This window comes from Microtus ochrogaster, chromosome 18, assembly GCF_000317375.1.
Source record: "Microtus ochrogaster isolate Prairie Vole_2 chromosome 18, MicOch1.0, whole genome shotgun sequence".
Classification (NCBI taxonomy): domain Eukaryota; kingdom Metazoa; phylum Chordata; class Mammalia; order Rodentia; family Cricetidae; genus Microtus; species Microtus ochrogaster.
In genome coordinates this window covers 47,330,590-47,350,235 of record NC_022020.1, presented here as the reverse complement: position 1 = coordinate 47,350,235, position 19,646 = coordinate 47,330,590, and the positions used below count along the sequence as shown (strand labels likewise).

The 19,646-nt window shown below is 45.6% G+C and overlaps 1 protein-coding gene across 5 annotated transcripts in view; it reads left to right on the top strand.

Annotated features, from left to right (window-relative positions):
* The first annotated feature begins 4,147 nt into the window (after positions 1 to 4,147).
* Positions 4,148 to 19,646, top strand: part of Arhgef37 (Rho guanine nucleotide exchange factor 37) — a 39,698-nt gene continuing 24,199 nt past the window's right edge. The window contains exons 1-5 of one of the 5 annotated variants that reach the window (XM_026783503.1): positions 4,199 to 4,243; positions 4,534 to 4,586; positions 10,019 to 10,135; positions 15,532 to 15,728; positions 16,674 to 16,797. In XM_026783503.1, the coding sequence (XP_026639304.1) occupies positions 15,543 to 15,728; positions 16,674 to 16,797 (310 nt within the window). In that variant the 5' untranslated portion in view covers positions 4,199 to 4,243; positions 4,534 to 4,586; positions 10,019 to 10,135; positions 15,532 to 15,542. The other 4 variants (XM_026783502.1, XM_005356172.2, XM_026783504.1 and 1 more) reach the window with 4 other exon arrangements.

Here is a 19,646-nt window from a genome sequence, read left to right as displayed (position 1 = left end):
TTCTTTCTTTCTTTTTTTTTGAAACAGGGTTTTTCTGTGTAGTTCTGGCTATCCTGGAACTTCCTCTATAGACCTCAAACTCACAGAGTGAGTTCCCAAGTGCTAGAATTAAAGGCAGGTGCCACCACCTCCCAGCTTTCTTTTTATCTCTTGCAGGTCACTGATAAAATGCTTTCTCCTTAGAAACACTCTCCCTAACATGATGCTTGGCCTTGATCATTAGTTTGACAGGTTTCCAGTCGCCTAGGAAGCACACCTTTTAGGTGTGTCTGTGAGAGTGTTTCTAAAGATGAATAGTTGACAGGGAAAGACTTGCCCTCCTCGTGAGTGGCACCCTTTAAGATGTGGCCCAGATATAAAGAAGTCTAAGGAAAGAGCAGTGTGAGCCTGCCTTTCTGTCTTTGCTGCCGCCTTCCTCTGCTAACATCAGAATCCAGCATTGTCAGCCTTCCGAAGTGGGTTTGTTACCAGCGCCTCTCTAGGGTACTTTCAGGCTTTTAACCCTAGATAGGGACTTCTGAGACACCCAGCTTTGTGTACAGAAACAACCTATCATTAAAGGATCAGGCTCAAGACCATGCTGCAGGCATGAGCGGGTTCCACGAAGTGGCCCAGATGCTTACTGTTCCTCTTCCTGCTGTAGCATCTTCTACCCCCAAGCATGTGCCTTCATCCTCAAGAGATGTGCGGTGTCTATTACTGAGGAAGAGAAGACTGGGCCTGGTCTATAGATGGTCCTGAACACTATGCAGGCACCGCCTGGACATGGACAGCTGCCGTATCATGGTTTGTGCTGTGGCTCCGATATGAAAAGCTCCCGTACCATAAGGGCTCATGTTTGAACCCTTGCAGCATCCCCCACCACCCATGGTGCTGTTTGCGAAGTTATAGAACTTTTAGGAAGTGAGGCCTTGTTAGAGGGCTGGGGAGTTACCGTGGACCTTGGGGCTTCGTAGCCTGGTCCCACTTCCTGTTTACGCTTCGGTCTCTGAGTGTCACCTTGCTTCCCTGCCTGCTGCCCTGCCTTTTTCAGACAAGATGGACTGTATCTCTCCAAAACTGTAAGCCACAAACAAACAAAACCCTTTCTCCCATGAGTTGCTCTTGTCAGACTATTTTTATCATAGTTACTATAAAGACATCATGAAACCACACTTTTGCTTTTATTAGGGTGGCAAATGGACCCTAGAACACTGATCTCCTCTGTGGATTAATACACTGAGTTCAGAGAAGGGGCTATTGGGGTGGGGTCTAGCTGGAGGGATGGGTCTCTGTTCTCTCCCTCCCCCTCTTCCTCCCCCCTCCCTCCCCGACTCCCTTTTCCTTTCTCTACTGGTTTCTTGGAGATAAACCGCTTTCCTTTACCATGAACTTCCTCCATGACGCTTCTGCCTTGCCATGGGCCTAAAAATAATGCCCTGGACAGCCATTGACTTAAACCTATGAGACCATAAACAAATCCGATTTCCTCCCTTGAGCTTTTTGTCACAGCATCATCAACAACAACAAAACCTAACACCCAGTTTATCTTAGAGTGTGATGCAAGAGAGAAGGGGCAGTGAAGAGAGACAGACAGGCAAATTCATAGAAGTATCAGTTGACTGTAGTGAATTCGATGCTTGTTTGCAGGATGGCAACTGAGTCAGCTCTGACAGCTCCTCCCCAGAGTCAGAGACTGGCGATGGGAGAGCCACACTGCCAGAGTTCAGCAGAAGAGCAGAAGCATCCTTTCTGTGGTGTGGCTTCTTTGTGGGTCTGATCCCCTACCTCGTGGTTCTCAACCTTCCTAATGCTACAACCTTTTCATACAGTTTCTTGTGTTATGTTATGAACCATAAAATTGATTCATTGCTAATTCATAGCTGTAATTTTGCTACTGTTATGACCCATAAGGTAAATATCTGATATGCAGGATATCTCATATAGGATCCCCAAATGGGGTCATGGCCCACAGGTTGAGAACCGCTGATCTAGCCTGCTTTCATGGCCTGCCTATGTTTCTAACTTGATTCTTTACCCTTTCCTTTGTTTAAGATGCATTATTATTTTAAAACCCTGTGTGTGTGTATGTGTGTGCGTGTGCATGCACAAGAATATATGTGTGCACACTCACCTACCTGTATGACTCTGAACCTGTATACAGTAGCACGTGGATGCCAGAAGAGGGCAGCAGATCCACCTGGAGCTCGAGTTCTAGATGGTTAGAAGCTGCCAATGTGGGTGCTGGGAACTGGAAGAGTCGCAGGCACTCTTACCTGCTGAGTCACTCAAGCCTTCTCTTTAGACTTTTCTAGTGATTCAGAGAGCTCCCCAAGGAGTTTTTTAAATGTATTCCATTTCTGCTTCTGTTAGCCAGTATCAGTTTTTGCTACTACTGAAGACCATAGCAGCCTAACTATTCCATCATTTCTAAATATACTTAACCCCAAAGAGTATGATCTTGCAGTGTATAGTATCTCTAAATAAACCCATGATTAGTTTTGCAACTGGTTTTGGAGCTCTGTCTGGGTTCCGTTTCAGTCTTGCGTGCCTCAGGAAAAAGGAGAAACAGCAGCAGATAGGGTAACTGTCCTTTGATTCTCAAAATACGTGTTGTCCCAATCCAAATCGCATCTCTCTCTCTGACTTTCACAATTCTTTTTTTTTTTTTTTTTTTTTTGTTTTTTCGAGACAGGGTTTCTCTGTGGCTTTGGAGCCTGTCCTGGCACTAGCTCTGTAAGACCAGGCTGGTCTCGAACTCACAGAGATCCGCCTGCCTCTGCCTCCCAAGTGCTGGGATTAAAGGCGTGCGCCACCATCGCCCGGCTTGACTTTCACAATTCTTAGTTTGTACTCTTATCCACCCACTCAAAAAACACTAGTTCAGAGCGAACTGTATCTATGGCAGTATGCCAGCTACTGAAGAAATCCAAAGATCAATGAGAAACAATCTTGAGAATATGCTTTTGAATTTTAAATGAGACAAATGTATTTTTTTTTCAGTAGGAAAAGTTTAAAGATTGATTGCTCTTGGAGAAAGAAGTACAGGAGAATCCTTTTTATCTTTGGGTTTTATCTTTGTACGAGGGGGGAAGTGATGTTTATGTCTTTGTAAATGTTCGAGGAATCATTATTTAAAAAACAAAAACCCAGGCCAGGTGTAGTTTGCTTGCCTTTAATCCCAGCACTTGGGAGAGGCAGGCAGGTTTCTGTGAGTCTGGGACCAGGCTGGTCTACATAGTGAGTTCCAGGTCATGGCTACCTAGTGAGATGCTGTCTTTGGATAAATAATACTAGATAGAGCCGTCCCCACACACAAGCTTAGGTTATCCGGATAAAAAATGTTTTGTCAATTTCACAGTAATTTGCATTTCCAACTATGAGTTCGATGTCTAGCACAGGAGGCTATGGCTACTGGGGACCCTGTCTGTAGAATTAACCTCTGAGTTTTCGGTGCCCAGAAGGGACCCTCGTTCACTGTAATATGAAATAAAATATCAGCATGGCCAAGAAGAAACCACTGGCAGCTTTGTGTGCTCCACGGATGGAATTCACAAGTCCCAGCTAAGGTTAGGTTTTGGTCAACTTGACACCAGCTAAGGTTATCTGGGAAGAGGGAGCCTCAGTTGAGAAAGTGCGTCTATCGGATTGACCTATAGGTAAGTCTGTGGGGTTATTTTCTTGATTAACGATTGCTGTGGGCGGCCTCAGCCCTGTGGGTGGTGACACACTTGAAGCCCTGGGAGAAGGCAAGCCAACAGCATTCCTCTATGGTCTTTGCTTCAGTTCCTGCCACCAACTTCCTGCCCTGCTTGAGTTCCTGCCTTTGTGTACTGTGATCATGATACTGAAGTCCTCTCCCCAAATTGCTTTTGGTCATGGTATTAAAAACAGCAATAGAAAACAAACTAAGACACGGCCCTCGAGCTCAGTGATTCGGGTACTAGCACAGAGACCCTTTCCCAGGAAGAGGGCCCACTAGCAGACTCGTCACCCCAGAGCGGTGGGAGTGGGGTTTTGAGCAGTCGGGCAGGTGAGTTGGCAGGTGGAGCGCTGCCCCGCCCTCAACCCGCGGAGGCGAGGCCCGGGAACGCCCTCTGCCTCTGGGTGACTCAGGGAGCGCGCGGCAAACAAACTGGCCCCAGAGTGGCAACTGACAAAGGCGGGGGGCGCGCTCTGCGCGTGCACAGCAGGCAGCGGAGCCTCCCAGAGCCCTGCAGCCCTAGCCCAGCGGGTGCGAGTGACACCGGAGGGCGCGTGCGCGGTGAGTCCAGCCCGGCGACAGGATGCCGCCAGGAGGGCTGCGGGGAAACAGCTGCCGGACAGATGAGGAGCGCGAGGTGGGGGGCAGAGAGGCGGGGTGCGGCTGGATCCCAGGTCCCAAGGTGCTGGGTCTTAAGAGCTCAATCCACCCGATCTAGGTGGCTCCACCGCGCCCCTTTCTGGGTGAGAAACAGGTCCAGGAAGGTAAGCTGGGCTAGAGCAAATTACTGTTCTGTATTTACTTATTTTTTTTTTTTTTTAAAAAATCTCGTTGCCTGTGTCGGATGTGAGGCGGCTTTTCATAAGAAGCCATTCATTAAGACAAAGGAAAGATTCAAACGACGGTAAGGAATCCAGGCTAAAAACATACTTTTGAGTAGATCGGCAAGGCCGGGGACGAAAAGATCAGAAATCTGAGATGGACTGAAGGGAGTATTGGCCCGGTAGAGAAGTGCTGTTAGAACTGGGTCCAGGAAGCGAACTGAGGCTCCTGAGTGCTGGCCAAATTGAGGTGAAAAAGCGCTCCCCGGGGGCAGGTGCGGACTCTTGGCCCTCTGGAGGTCAGTGGTTCCGAGGAATAACTGTCCACTGAACATTCGGGGCAGAACTTCTGCGAACAGTTCATTCCATAGCAGAGAGGGAGCCGGTGCCAGAGTAGGCAACCTTCTGAACTCCCATGTGAACTGGGAAGACCAGTTCACCTTTTTCCAGGCCCAGTGCCTTGCCCTCCACGTTGTTTTGAGTGGAAAGCCTGGTTGCTTGGCACGCAGTTCGTACTCAACAGAAGGGCTGATGTTGATAATCCAGTCAAACACGGCTGTGCCAGTTAGGGACGACCTGGAAGGAATTGGATACAAAGTAAAATAAGATGAAAACTTTAAAACGTGTGTACATGGCCCGAGTTGGGGAGATCGCGCAACAGATAAAGCCCGGCAAGCATGAAGGCTTGACATCGGATCCCCCCACACACACTTAAAAGCCCCACTCTTCCGGGGGAGTCTGTAACTCCAGCCCAAGGGGTGGAGGCAGGCAGAGATAAAGAGTTCCTTGAGGCTTGCTGGCCAGCCACCCTAACCAAATAGGTGAGCTTCAGGTTTAGTGGGAGATTGCCAAACAATAGGGTGTAGAAAGACCAAGGAAGATATCCTGCCAGGACCTCGGGTCCCCACTCACATGCACCACCCCAAAGACAAAAATGTACCCATGAAAGTAGAATAAAATCAACGATAATAGTGACTTGCAAAACTCAGCACGTACCTTGGCGAGAGTACCTTAAATAAGGGTACAGTGTTGTACTCCACTGATTGTTTGTTGATTGATTGATTTTTAAGAGACAAAATTTCTCTGTAGCTTTGGAGGCTGTCCTGGAGCTCGCTCTGTAGATCAGGCTGGCCTCAAACTCAGATATCTGCCTGCCTCTGCTGGGATTAGAGGCATGCACCACTATCGCCCTTTTCCATTCACTGTTTTTTAAATACTTGTATTTATTTTAATTATATGCCTGTGTGTGCCTGTGTGTGGGTATGAGCATGTGAGTGCAGGTACTCTCTCAGGTCAGATGCCTCCTATCCCCATGGCTACAGGTGGTCAGGAGCTGCATGACTTTGCCAAGGGGAATTGAACTCGGGTCCTCTGGAAGAGCGGCAAGCATTCTTAATCATTGAGCCCTCTCTCCAGCCCCTCAGTTCACTATATGACCCAAAGTCAAAACTGCAAATGGAAACCACCAGATGTTCTAACAAGGATGGTTCTTAAGCATTGCTTGCCTCTTTCAAATGGGGCCAGAAACTTATGGTGTGTTTTTAAGTGAGGGAAAGAGGACACGAACTGGGACCTGGCAACACCATTCTTGTTCAGACACATGGGCTCATTGAATTTCTGCCGGGGCACAGGATTCACCAGCAGCTGGCTCGCATCTCCCTTGGCTCAGCGGATTACTGTGGTAAACAGTGCTTCGGTTGATTCTGCTCCAGCTCAAATCAATGGCTTTTTATTTAACTATGGAGGAGGGGGTGTGTGTGTGTCCGAGTGCTGTCCCCAAAGCAGCATGGCATTTATCAAGCTTGCCGCGCCACAGCCTGGCATTTGTTTATTGATGGGCTGAAGAACTTTGAATCTGTGGACCTGGGATTGTTAAGTCACCGTCTGGGCAGATCCACAGGTCTATAAAAAGACCTGTTCTTTAAAAATAAAAAATGCCACATGGCCCCCTTTCTCTACCTTTCAGCCTTCCAAGGAGAGTCAGAGAAGGGTAAATAGCTGTTGCTGTTTAATTTGGGTTAAGACACATACCACCTGTCTGCCCATGCATTTACAACGAGAAGGAAGTGTGCGCGCGCGCGTGTGTGTGTGTGTGTGTGTGTGTGTGTGTGCGCGCATGTGATGTCTTTGCTCTTTCCCACCTTCGTATCCCTGTTTTCTTAACTCACAGAGGTCCTTTTTCTTCGACATGATAATTTCGGTACTTGTACTATGGTTTTGTTTCACAGTTGTTTTTTATTTTTTTATTTTTATTATTTTGTGTATATGGCCTGCAAGTATGTCTGTGTACCACATAAAGCCAGAAAAGAGCACCAGATTCCCTGGAACTGGCTTTAAAGCCAGCTTTGAACTGATACATGGGTGCTGGTGATTGAATCCAGGTCCTCTGGAAGAGCCATCAGTGTTCTCTAAATAGCTGAACGACTGCTCCAGCCCACAGTTGTTTCTAACATTTTGAATTTTCTTTTTTAAATTAGACCTTTAGACTTCAGCTTTAGGTCCTCCATAGAGGACAATCTATAGCAAAAGGCTTCCTGTTTCAGCAAAAGGCTCCTCCTTGTCTGATGACAGTGGTGTGTCCCCCTATTCTTCCCTAAGGCCCACTTACTACATTCCCAGCAGAACAGAATTTCTCAAGAAATGATCTGTAGAATATTTGCATCAAAAAACTCCTGGACATATGCTAAAATGCTTCAGCCCAGGCCACTGACTTAAAACCTTTTAGGGGAAGTTCTGTGCTAATACGTGTGTGTTTGTGAAGATTCTCATTCCCTGTGGTTACCTGTGTGCTGCAAGCGGTGGTTAGGTGGTTAGCATGGAGGGCTGTGCCCTCTTGTTTACACCCCTCTGTGGTGTTTACTTCTATGATGAGCAATAGCCTCATTTGTAATTTAAATATTAACAACTTAAATAGCACAATTTTAAATTATTTTAGTTTTATTTTATAATTTTATAAATTTAATATATAATTTAAACTTAAAGGTGTTGTTCAAGAAAATATATGGGTGGCAGTTAAGTGCTTGAGCTAATACTCACGGTTATCAACCTCAGAGAAGTGAGAAAGACTGTGACCGTGTCAGTGGTGACCAGGAAGCAGAGTAGATGAGCTCACACTGCTAACGGACATGTCAACCGGAAGACCACCTTACAAAGCGCTGAACATTTCCGTGTAAGTTAAGGAACCCTACCATGTGACCCAAACCTTCCACTACCAAGTCCAGCTCTGTAGTAACAGAGGAAAAAAATTAGGTACCAGGAAACAACCAGTTGTTCATCCAGTATGTTGGTTGATCATATTGTCATATTGTACAGACAAGCATATACCCGTAACATGTATATCCACAGCAACGTATGTATGTCCATAGCAGAATATTATGTACCTGTGAAGGTGGTGAGGCAATACTACATGCTGCTGCTTGGTCAGATCACAGCGTAAGTTTTCTGAGAGAGAGAGACAACCATAGAGAATACATAACGTCTGGTTCCCTTTATATACAATTCGAGGGGAATTGCTATTCCTTTTCTGACCTCGGATTCTTCAGTGTTTTCCAAGAAGAACCAAAGATTTGCATAAGGTCATATTAGTCTAACTCTGCAGGCAGCAGTATCCCTAGCAACTGAGTCAGGTTCTTTGTGTTCATCCGTATCATTCAGTTAGTTTATAATCAGAGCATGTATTATGTGCTAACTCTAGAGCAGACAGTAAGAACATGCTAGTGAAAAAAATAAGACATGATCCTCTGACCTGGCGAAGTTTGTATTTTGTTGAATGAATCACTGTATAATAAAACAAATAAGTAAATTTATTATTGAGGACTGGCATGATTCTTCAGAAAGGGCATCAGAGTCAAGAACACTGGTCTAGGTTTTTTTTTTAATATTTATCATTGTGCACGTCCACATTCACATGTATTAATGTTTGTTTTGTGCATGTCTCTGTGTGTGTGTGTGAGCTGGGCATCCAACTCAGGGCCTTGTACAAGCTAAGCATAAAACCTACCCCTGAGCACATAGCCCAACCCTCATTTCCCCCTTAAGATTTTATTAAAGAGCCAGGCGGTGGTGGCGCACGCCTTTAATCCCAGCACTCGGGAGGCAGAGGCAGGCGGATCTCTGTGAGTTCGAGACCAGCCTGGTCTACAGAGCTAGTTTCAGGACAGGCTCCAAAGCCACAGAGAAACCCTGTCTCGAAAAAAACCAAAAAAAAAAAGATTTTATTAAAGATATGTCTATTTTAAAATTTTATTTATTTTTACTCGTATGAGTGTTTTTGCTGTATGTGTGCCTGTACACCCCATGTGTGCTTTGTGCCTTGCCTGAGGAGAGGGGACATTTATCTCCTGGGATTAGAGTTACAGACAGTTGTGAACTGCCCTGTGGGTGCTGGGAATTGAAACAAGTGCCCTGGAAGAGCAGCCAGTGCTCTTAACCACTCATCTATCCCTCCAGCCCCTACTACAGATATTTCTCAAAGGTGAGTACTAGCCGTCACGTTTTAAAGACCACGGTCTGCTGCTGCCAGGCATCCTGTTAGGAGCCTGCCTTGCTCCTCCAGGAGGAAGGTGGAATTTGAACTTAGATGGTCTCTGAGATAGGAAACACTGGAGAGATTAGTGGATGTTGGTAAATAGGACAAAAATAAGTTGTTGTTGTTGTTGTTTTTTTTTTTTTTACCAGTTTTTTCTTTAAGAATTAAAAAATTGATTTCACCATCTCATACATGCATACAGTGTATTCAATCACATACACACCTAACTCCCATTCCACCCTAGACCCCAGACCCCTTTCCTACCTCATGTCTCCCCGTTTTTAATACTCCACGGAGTTAGTTCTGCCTGTGTGTGCATAGATATGTAGCCCTACCCCCGGAAATAAAACACCCCTCCCCAGGCCACAATCCTTTAGCTAAGGGTGGGGCTTCATGATCCCCTCCCCAACCCATGCCGCAGTGTTGACTGTCTTGCTCTTGGGCAGGTAACCCAGCTGTGAATTTGTGAGTATCACTGGGACACATCATGTCTGGAAGACACCTTTCGCAGCACCCCCCCCTCCCCACGCCTCCAGCTCTTACACTCTTTCCATCCCCCTTTCTGCCACGTTCCCTGATCTCTGCAAAACGTGGGACTCAACAGTTGCTTGTCCTCAGCGGGCATTAACTTTGGCCCACTGTAAAAGGAAGCCTCTCTTGCTAAGGTTGAGAACAACGCTAAGGTATGGTAATAAATATTTAGAAGGCAGTTTGACAACTTGTCTATTCAATAAACCCAAAGTAGTAGGTTCCCCATTAGGGCACATGGCCTTTGACGGGATTACAGTGCCAGGCATTAGTTCCTCCCGGGCAGACCTCAAATGCAATCAAAAATCAGTTGGTTACTCACTCTAACAGCCATGCCATTATTGCACCGGGGGTACAGCTTGCTTGGCCAGCTTTATCAGCTTTTTAGTGCGCATGACTGCCATTCAGTGCATATTCCCCCAGCTTCCACAATCACATCTTTTGTTTCTTCTTTTTAAGGATGTCCTGAGAGAATCACAAGACCTCCCTGGGCCAGCTTGCTGGACTACATAGCCTACAGCATTCCTTTCATCTACTGATGCTGCTGACTGTCAGGAAGGGAATGAGGACAGTCTGGTATGGCCTGTCTTCTGTGGATTTTGTTTTGTTTTGTTTTTAAAACCCTTTTATTAGTCTGTGCTGACTCCCAGTGACCTATTTCCTTCCAAGGGCTAAAAAAATCATTTGTTTTAATCATGTGGCAGAAATCCAATCCAGAGTGCCATAAGCCAAAGTGGAGGGAGAGAAGAAAAATATATTAGCTCTTGTGAAAATAAAACCCACAAAGAATCAATCTCCATTATGACTGGGTTGAGTTGCAGCCTCAGCACTCAGTCTCTCAGTTCTATTTTTGGGGAAATAGCTGTAATTTCAGGTTATAACTCATAGTTCTTATTAGCACTGATGATGACGATGATGATAATTATTTTAGTCATGATTAGCAGTTCTGAATCCATTTACTGAGTTGGATTGGTTGGACCTAGATCAGCCAGCAAGTATCCATAGGTAACTTTTCATCCTCCTGGCCAATGATAATAACTAGCTTTCTTTCTAGCTTAATAAAAAATAGCAAATAACCAGCGAGATCTTATTGTGTTCCAGGCACCATGTTAGATATCCGCAAATGAAATATTCTAAGAACCCCATAAGGATGGTTAGATAAGCATGCTGGGAAAGGCAACACATTGATCACAGAATCAGAATTTCCAACCAGTTGCTGGGCGTGGTAGAACATGGCCTGTGACCCTGATGCTTGGGAGGTGGAAACAGAAGGATCAAGAGGAGTGGCTATGTGAGAAGTCAAGCCAGTTTGGGCCACATGAGACCCTGACTCAAAAAGTCTAAAAACAAAACAGTAAACAAAAAACAATTTGAAATTAGGTTTTCTTGGCTCCAGGCCTGGACTCTGAGCAGTCACAGTCCCCTCTCACACAGTCACTTTTAGGACCAAGAAGACAAAACAGGAGCCAACAAGTCATATGCCTGTTTGGGAGTATCAATATTTCCCCCTTTTATTGAAAATCGATTTTATTTTCTCTCACATAATGTACCTTGATTACAATTTCCCCTCCGTCCCCTCCTAGTTCCTCTCCACCTCCTCTCCCATCCGGATCCACCCCCTTCCTGTCTCTCTTTAGAAAACAAACAAGCTTCTAAGGAATAGTAATAAAATATACTGCAATAAAATAAAATATAATAAGAAAAAAACTCTACCAATACATTGGAATAGGATAAAACAAGAAAGCAGAAGGGAGAGAGAGCTTGTTCACACACTCAGGAGTCCCATAAAAACATTAAACTGGGAGCCATAATGTGTACACAGAGGATCTGTAAGAAGAGAGAAGAAAATAATTTGTAAATAAAATAGAACTAAAATAAAAAAAATAAAATTTTAAAAAAGAAAAAAGAAAGCCTTGGCATTATGAGACAAGGAATCTCTGAAGATGCCTTTGGGTTTCTCTGTGGGCTGTCTACTGCTGGGCACAGAGCATGAGTCTTAAGATTCCACTTAGCAGTGGGGCTGAGAGATGCCAGTTAAAGGTTCTGACTTCACAAGCCCGGTGGCCTCAGTTTGATCCCCACAACCCACTCAGGAAGCTGGAACAGCACTCATTGGGAAAGCCGGCACTTCTGTGGTAGATGGAAGGTGGAGACAGGACTCTCTGGAAGGTCAAAGGTCAGCTAGCCTGGTGTACAAGGCCTAGCATCAAACAACAAAGACCCTGTCTCAAATGAGGTGGATGACAAGTCCTCTGACCTCTCTGAGTGTGCCTGTATGCAAACACAGAAAGACAGACAGACAGACAGATACCCACATGGATACACTTAGTAGTCATAATAGGGGCAGAGCTTAGGAGGTGATTAGTATAATTTTTCCAGTTTCAGACCCTTCTGAGTTTGAGAGCTGGAAGCTCCTTGTATAGGGCTGTGTCTCCTGATGCTGTAGGGGTCTCATCAACCAGGCCCTTTAGCCGGGGTCCCCCAACGTGGCCACTGTCGTCTCTACAGTGCTCTCTCTTTTACTGTCATGGCTCCTGACCTTCACCTTGGACAAACCTTCCATGAACCATCCCCAAATCTCAGACTGTAGGTCTCATGCTTTTTTTTTCTTGGAAATTGAACTCAGGTCATTAGGCTTGGTGGCAAGTACCTTGCCCTCCTTCCTTCTGCTTTGTTGCGGGAGCTTCTTCCGCTCCCGCAACACTGTTTGTCTAATGGCTATATCTTGTTTTAACACTGAAATACTTGTCAGGAAATGGACATTTGCATAATACATGTATATGAAGCCTTGTTACCTTGTTTCCTATAAGTTCTGCTCCCTCTGCATCTGGCTGGCAGCTCCCATGTCTCCTGGTAACTTCTTCCCCTTTTCTTTCCAGTCTCTCTCATATGTATCCACTGTGTACGAAAGTATTTCACGGGTAGTGATAAATAGATGTCTTTTTTTGTTTGTTTTTTGTTTTTGACTTTTCAAGATAGTGTTTCTCTGTGTAACAGCCTTAGCTGTCCTGGAATTCACTCTGTAGTCCAGGCTGACCTCGACCTCACAGAGATCTATCTGCCTCTGCCACCTGAGTGCTGGGATTAAAGGTGTGCGCCACCACCGCATGGTTTGATGTCTCATTTTAAAAGAAACTGAGAAATTATTTTCCAGGGTATTGTACCCAGGAGGAGTTAGAGCCATGAGGAAAAGGCAGATGAAGGGTAATTGTCTTGGAATGTTCTAGATCTTGGCTCTCTCAGTGTCAGAAGACCAGTAGTTGTACTGTATGTAGTTTCGCAACTGATCATGTGAGATATTGCATAAAGGGCGATGTAACTTCTCTTTGTGTTTCTTTTTATAATTTAAAATTTACATTTATTTATTGTGTGCATGTGGAGGTCAGAGGATATTTTGTAAGAGTTGGTTCCTTTCTTTCATGATGTGTGTCCTGGGACTAGAACTTCTATCTTCAGACTTGGCAGCAAAAGTCTTTACCCACTGAGCCACCTCACTGGCCTCTGCTTCTTATTGCTATGTATGAATTTGAGCTGCATATCCAGCTCATAAGTTGTTTATTATTATTAATTTACAAAAAAATTGAAAAAAAATCTCATTTATTCCAGTTAACTTTCAGTTTGCAGCAAGCTTATAAAAATGTAACTTGGGCTGACGAATTGGCTCAGTGGGTAAAAGGCATTTGTCCCCAGACCTCACAACTTCCACGCTTTCCCTCAGAAGGTTTGCTATTTAAGTCTTCTGAAATAAACTGCCAATAGATCAACAGGAGAAGATCACCACAGATGTATTTGGTCATAGTTTTAGTCTGACACGGAGGCTCCAGACTCGGAAGCTATCTGACTTTGATCAGCATGTCGAGATGTGACTGAAAAGAACGAGGCGTGAGCCAGTGAGAACATACCGAAGGGAGACCCCAGGAGGCCTGTTCAGGACTGGCACTTTGTGCACGATATTTCTTCCTCCAGAGACGGGACAAGATTCTTTTGTCTTTTCTGCAAAAAAATTGCTATAAAAATTTTTTGGTCTTATTGGTTTCTTAGTTTTCTATGGATTGTCTGTGTAAATGCCCCCCAATTTAAAGACCGTATTCCATGCAACTTTAGTAACTCTGTTCTCAAGATATTTTCGAACCTTCTCTAGCCCTGACTCTTTTCCATTTGCCTGGAGCCAGCTGTCAATTCTAGTGTCCCTTCCCCTTCCCTAAGGATCCCTCTGACTCTTCTCCAGCATGTGTATCAATGTTCTTCATCTTTCTCGTTCTTGACTTATTTCTTTGGTGGGTGAATGTCCTCCCCCCTCCCCTCCCCCACTCATCATTTCACAGAAGGACCTTGTTTTCTGGTAAGTTCCCGGCTGGCTGAGATTGGCTTCTGATCATTTTTTTGTCCTCCTCCACTGTGGGCCACAATGGCACCAGCTCCCTCTCACCCCTGCTCTGATTCCGTTCCCTGGAGATTTTGCTCATGTTTTTGTAAGCCCAGCCCGGCAGTTCAAGTTACATTCGTTTTGGCACCTCTAAGCGTTTGGTAGTAGAAAGATTTTTTTTAGGTCTTTTTGTTCATATGACTGCCCTATCTATATGGTTTTAAAATCTAGGAGCTTCAGAGACTAACCGGAGAGGATCGGGAATGTGCTTAGAAAGGAGAAATCCTGGCGACTAGAGGCTGGGAGGGGCACAGCAGGTGCAGAAGCTCAGGGGTATAGAGACAAGCCCCCTCCCCCCTCTAGCTGGAGGGGAGAATGAGGTTGAGCAGGAGGGAGCTATGAATGCTGTGGGCGTCAGGGAATGAACCAGGATCACAGCTTGCTTCAAGAACTTTAACCCGGAAGCACATCCTGGACAAATGTGAATGGGTGGCAGCACTGGAGAGAGGTCTTGGTTCAGAAAGATGGTCCTAGAACTTTTGGAAATCACCTCGCAAAGCTGGGTATGGTGGCACATGCCTTTTATCCTAGCACTTGGGAGGCAGAGGCAGGCAGATCTCTTGAGTTTGAGGCCTTCCTGATCTTCATAGTGTGTTCTAGGACAACCAGAACTACACAGAGAGACCCTGTCTTGAAAAACCAGAAAAAGAAAGAAAATCTCTGTGTTGTATCCAAGATGGGAGCCAGGAACTATGAGGAGAAAAGGGGAGAGAACTTAGCTGATCCAAAGAAAGTCTACATCAACAGCTACGCCACCCCTGGGCATTCACCAATAATATTCCTAGTCCACACCGCCCAGAGATATGCGCGGGTTTACTCCAGCGCTTTTGATGGTAGCTAAGTTGGAAACAAGCTACATTGTCCACCAACCAAGGGATGGCATGGCTTTAGATACAGAAGGCTTTCTTTTTAGCCCTAAAGAAGAATGGAATTGTGTCACCTGTAAGAAAACACATGCACCTGGGGCTATCACGTGCTGTGGGTCTCAGAAAAACAGGTATCACAGACACCTGCTCACTCGTGGGTCTTTGGTTCCATATAGGTACAAAGGGGAGGACGTGAAAGGGAAGAGCTGAATGAGGAAGAAGTGGGATCACAATACATGTATCGATCTACATGGGCATGGTCTTATGAACCCAGCATAATATGTGTAGTATCTGCCTCCCGAGTGCTGGGATTAAAGGCGTGCACCACCACTGCCCTGCCCATAATATATTTTCAAAATGAATGAATGAATAAATTATTCTGGGTCCAACTGGGTGGGGGGGGGATAAAAGAAATTTCAGGCTAGCACATTGTCTGAGGCCTGGGAAATGAATTTCAGATGTCAGTGATGACCCGAGCTGTTTGTCCTCTCGTATTTAGAGACACTGACCACAAATGCCACCAGTTCATTGACTGTTTAATAAAAAGTTGGCTCTGTTTGCAGCTAGTGATGTTCCAGGCAACTTGATGAGTAGTCTTCAAGCTAGGGACATCATTTCCCAGGCGACGTCATGAGGAGACCTACGTTATAAGTGGATGTTTTGCTTTGTTTTTTTCCCAGAACCTGTGGACATGGCTGACGTTGGAGCAGATGAGCTCTCCTCCAGGTCAGAGAGTCCTGAGCCGGGGGACAGGAGCTCGGAGGACCGGTCACTGCTCCATCAGAAGCTGGCCATCAGAGAGCTCATTGACACAGAGGTCTCCTACTTGCACACACTCCGACTCTGTGCCTCTGACATCAGGAGCCGTCTGCACCAGGTACTGATGCAGACCCGACCACATATCTTTCTAGGAGCAGGTGCGGGCTGCCTCTAAGATCTCTCCTTACTCCTGGGCTGGCTTGTTGGAAAGGACCCTTGGTGGGCAGGAGCCTGACAAGCCTGGATATAAGCCCAGGGCTTTATTGGCCATGCAACCTTCAGCAAGACCTTGAATGACTCAGATCTGTCCAACTTGTAGCCTAATGGCCATTTGCGGCCAAGGATTGCTGTGAACCTAGCCCAACATAAAATAGTAAAATTACTTAAAACAGTATAAAAATATCATTGTATTCTTTTGTTATTGAATTTTATGGGATTTTATAGGATTTATTTTTATGTGTATGAGTGTTTGCTATGTTCATGTATTCCCTGTGTGTGCCTGGTGCCTGAGGAAGCCAGGAAGTATGTGGGATCCCCAGGAGCCAGAGTTACAGTTGGGAGCTACCATGTGGGTGCTAGGAACCTGCTTCCTCTTCAAGAACAGAAAGTGCAGAATTAAATGAGCTATTGGATAGGCAAAAAAGGAGCAGGAACCAGGCCATAAAACCTTCAAGTCCACCTCCAATAACCTATTTCTTCCGGTAAGGTAAACCCTTTAAAGGTAATATAGCCTTTCCAAATAATGCCCCCAGCTGGGGAATAAGTGTTTAAACTCATCAGCCTGGAACATTCCACATTCAAATCACAACACTAACCTCTGCCTACCTGCAACCCTCCCTCCCCCCACTCCATTCCCGGCACCATCAGCTTTCCTTCTGAGCTGGACGTGATGTCTCCTTTTATTGTAGACTAACGAGTAGGCCTAACTTACAAGATTCCCAAATCTTTCCAAACATTGCATTGGGCAGTCAGTCTTCCCAAGAACAGTAGGACCCCAGATTACGCAAGTGCTCAGGACTGTTTCCCACCCAGTCTTTGGCCACAGCGATTTCGTTACTTCCAGCTGCCACCTGGAGATCTGGATGTCCTGTTCTCGAACATTGATGATATCATCCAAGTGAGCAGCAGATTCCTTCAGGGGCTGCAGGAGACAGCCTGCAGGGAAGAGGAACAGGCAGACCTGATTGGTAAGCAAAAGACCTGATGTTCACTGCCTTGCTTTCCCTGGGCTCTGCTCTCAGCTTGTGCTTCTGCCTGAACTGGCTCCAGAGCCCCAGGGGGAAAAAACAAAGGGGGAGTCACGGCACAGCAGAGGCAGCAGGGCCCTGTAGAGTGTCTGATCCTCGAGGCCAATTTACCTCTTCCTCAAGATTAAGCTTTTAACGCACGAATTTGGGAAGATGTGTTGAAACCACGTGCTTCCCAGTTTAGTCTCAACGTGGTACTAATTTATTTATTTTTGGTTTTTCGAGATAGGGCTTCTCTGTGAAACAGTCCTGGAACTTGGTTTGTAGACCACCAGGCTGGCTTTGAACTTACAGAGATCCACCTGCCTCTGCCTCCTGAGTACTGGGATTAAAGGAGTGCGCCACCCACCACCTGACTTATTTTTTATATGTATGAATATTTTGCCTGCATGCATGTCTGTGCGCCACTTGTGTGCCTGGTGCCTGCAGGGAGCCAAAAGGCATCGAACTTCCTGGAACTGGATTTACAGAGGGTTGTGAACCCCCATGTGGGTGCCAAGAATTTAACCCAGTTCTTTAGAAGAGTAGTAAGTGCTCTTGATTGCTGAACCATTTCTCTAACTCCTAATTTTTCTTAATTAACAAATTTTATTTTTTTAGAGCACTGTTAGGCTTATAGAAAAAACAACCACGGTGCCAAGAATCAGAATTATCCCAAACATTATTACTTTCTTATAATTTATTTATTTTTATTTCATGTACATTTGTGTTTTGTCTGCATGTGTGTCTTTGTGAAGGTGTTGGGTCCCTGAAACTGGAGTTACAAACAGGTGTGAGCTGTCATGTGGGTACTAGGAATTGAACTTGGTTCCTCTGGAAAAGCAACCATTGTTCTTAACCACTGAGCCAACTCTCCAGCCCTCCTCTAACCTTAACTTTGGTAAAGTCATCTTCTCTTATCCCTAGAGTACCACTCCTATTCCTTTATTCTTCCCGCCCGTTCCACCTGCTCCCTATACCTAACTGGTTTCATATTTAAAGACACAAAACACTTTAGGCTATGACCCTGGGTCTGTTTCATCTTCTCTGTGCCAGTGCAGCTTTACTGTAGCTGCTATTGAATGAGACTTAGGTGAGACCCCAGCTCTACCCTCTCCCATGGCTTCCTGCCACCACTGGAATACAAAACCGAGCGCCTGCCACCCTACTTACTCTGATGCCCCATGCGGCTTGGCTTTAGTGTCCATCAGTTTCCCTCCCTTTGTGCCTGGCCCACTCTGCTCCAGACATACCAGAGTCCGTGGCTGTCCTCAGGCCAGGATCACCCTTGCCATCGCCATCCACAAGCTTGGGAGCTGCCCCTCCACTGAGGTTTCTGGGGCTGGCTACTTCTGCTCTCTGGCAGATGGTCACATTATCTATGGAAGCCTTCTTCAGGGAGACACCCTCCTCCACTGCCACCACCCAGTCTTTGATGTTTATTTGCCTTTACTTTGACCCTTGGAATATATAATCATCCCGTGGTTTCTGTAAGCAATGGTTTTCCATGACATCCCGCCCCCTCAAGTAAGTCCCTTGTATAAAATGACATAGTATTAATGTAAGCCTTCTGAAGTTCTGTATACTTGAAATCCTCTCTAGACCAGTCACGACATTTAGCACCGTGTAGGTGACATACAGAAGATTGCTCAGGGAATGATGACATCAGGAAAAAAAGTCCTCACGTGTTCAATACAGATACTCTTTTTCTTTAAAGAAATGTTTGATGCAATTTACCTGTAGGACAGAAGAATTTTTTTTTAATGACATAAATAGCTTTTTAGCTAGAAAGGGCATGGAAATGTTCCATTAATATGTGAGGCTTTCAACCTGCCAATCATCAGGAAATGAATATTGAAATGACAACAGGCCAAAGCAACTGTTAAGATGCCTCAATATTCAGGAGGCGGAGGCAAACGAGTCTAAGGTTGGCAGAAGTATTCAGGGTCGTTAAAAAATTACTGGAAGTTCTGTCCTAATTCAAAGCCAAAACTTTAAATGAAACCCAGCTTTTAAAAATGAAACTCAAGTCAAGCAGCTAATTCTATTCACTTATTTTAATTTTTTATTTATGTGTGTGTGTGTGTGTGTGTATGTATGTCACATGCGCTCAGGTACCCCCAGAGGCCAGCAGAGGGACTGGAGTCTCTGGAGCTGGAGTTGCAGGTGGTTGTGAGCCACCCAGTATGGGTGCTGGGATCCAAGCTCAGGCCCTCTGAAGGAATGACAGGCGCTATAAATTACTAAGCTATTTCTCCAGCCCTCTCAAGCAGAAAAGTCAAGTGCTCTAACCCAATGCAATCCAAAGGCACACTAATTTGATACACATGGAGGGACAGTAGAAAAATAGCACAAGTATTTGTTTTCCAGAACTAAATTCTAAGAGCAGAAGGCTTTGTTCAAACGGTGAGGATACCCGCAGCGCCGGTGGCGCAATTGTCTCTAACCTGAGCCCAAGTGTGGTAGGCAGTGTTCACTGGAGTTGTGTGGCACGCTGATTCCAGCAGGGCCAAGTAGGAATGTTGAGTGTTCAAAACCAAGGCTGCAGTGACATTTCATGATGCAACACGAGTGCGTGTGTCCGGAAACGCCTCAGATTCATTACAGTTCTGCTTTAGAATTAATCTCAGGTTGCCCTGTGTTTGGAAACTTTTCACTCTTCCCAAACATCTCCAGACCCCACTTTCAGGTCTGCAGGCAGCCCCATCTGGGGTCGTGACCTACTGTTTAAGAACCTGGCCTCAAGCCGGGCGGTGGTGGCGCACGCCTTTAATCCCAGCACTCGGGAGGCAGAGGCAGGCGGATCTCTG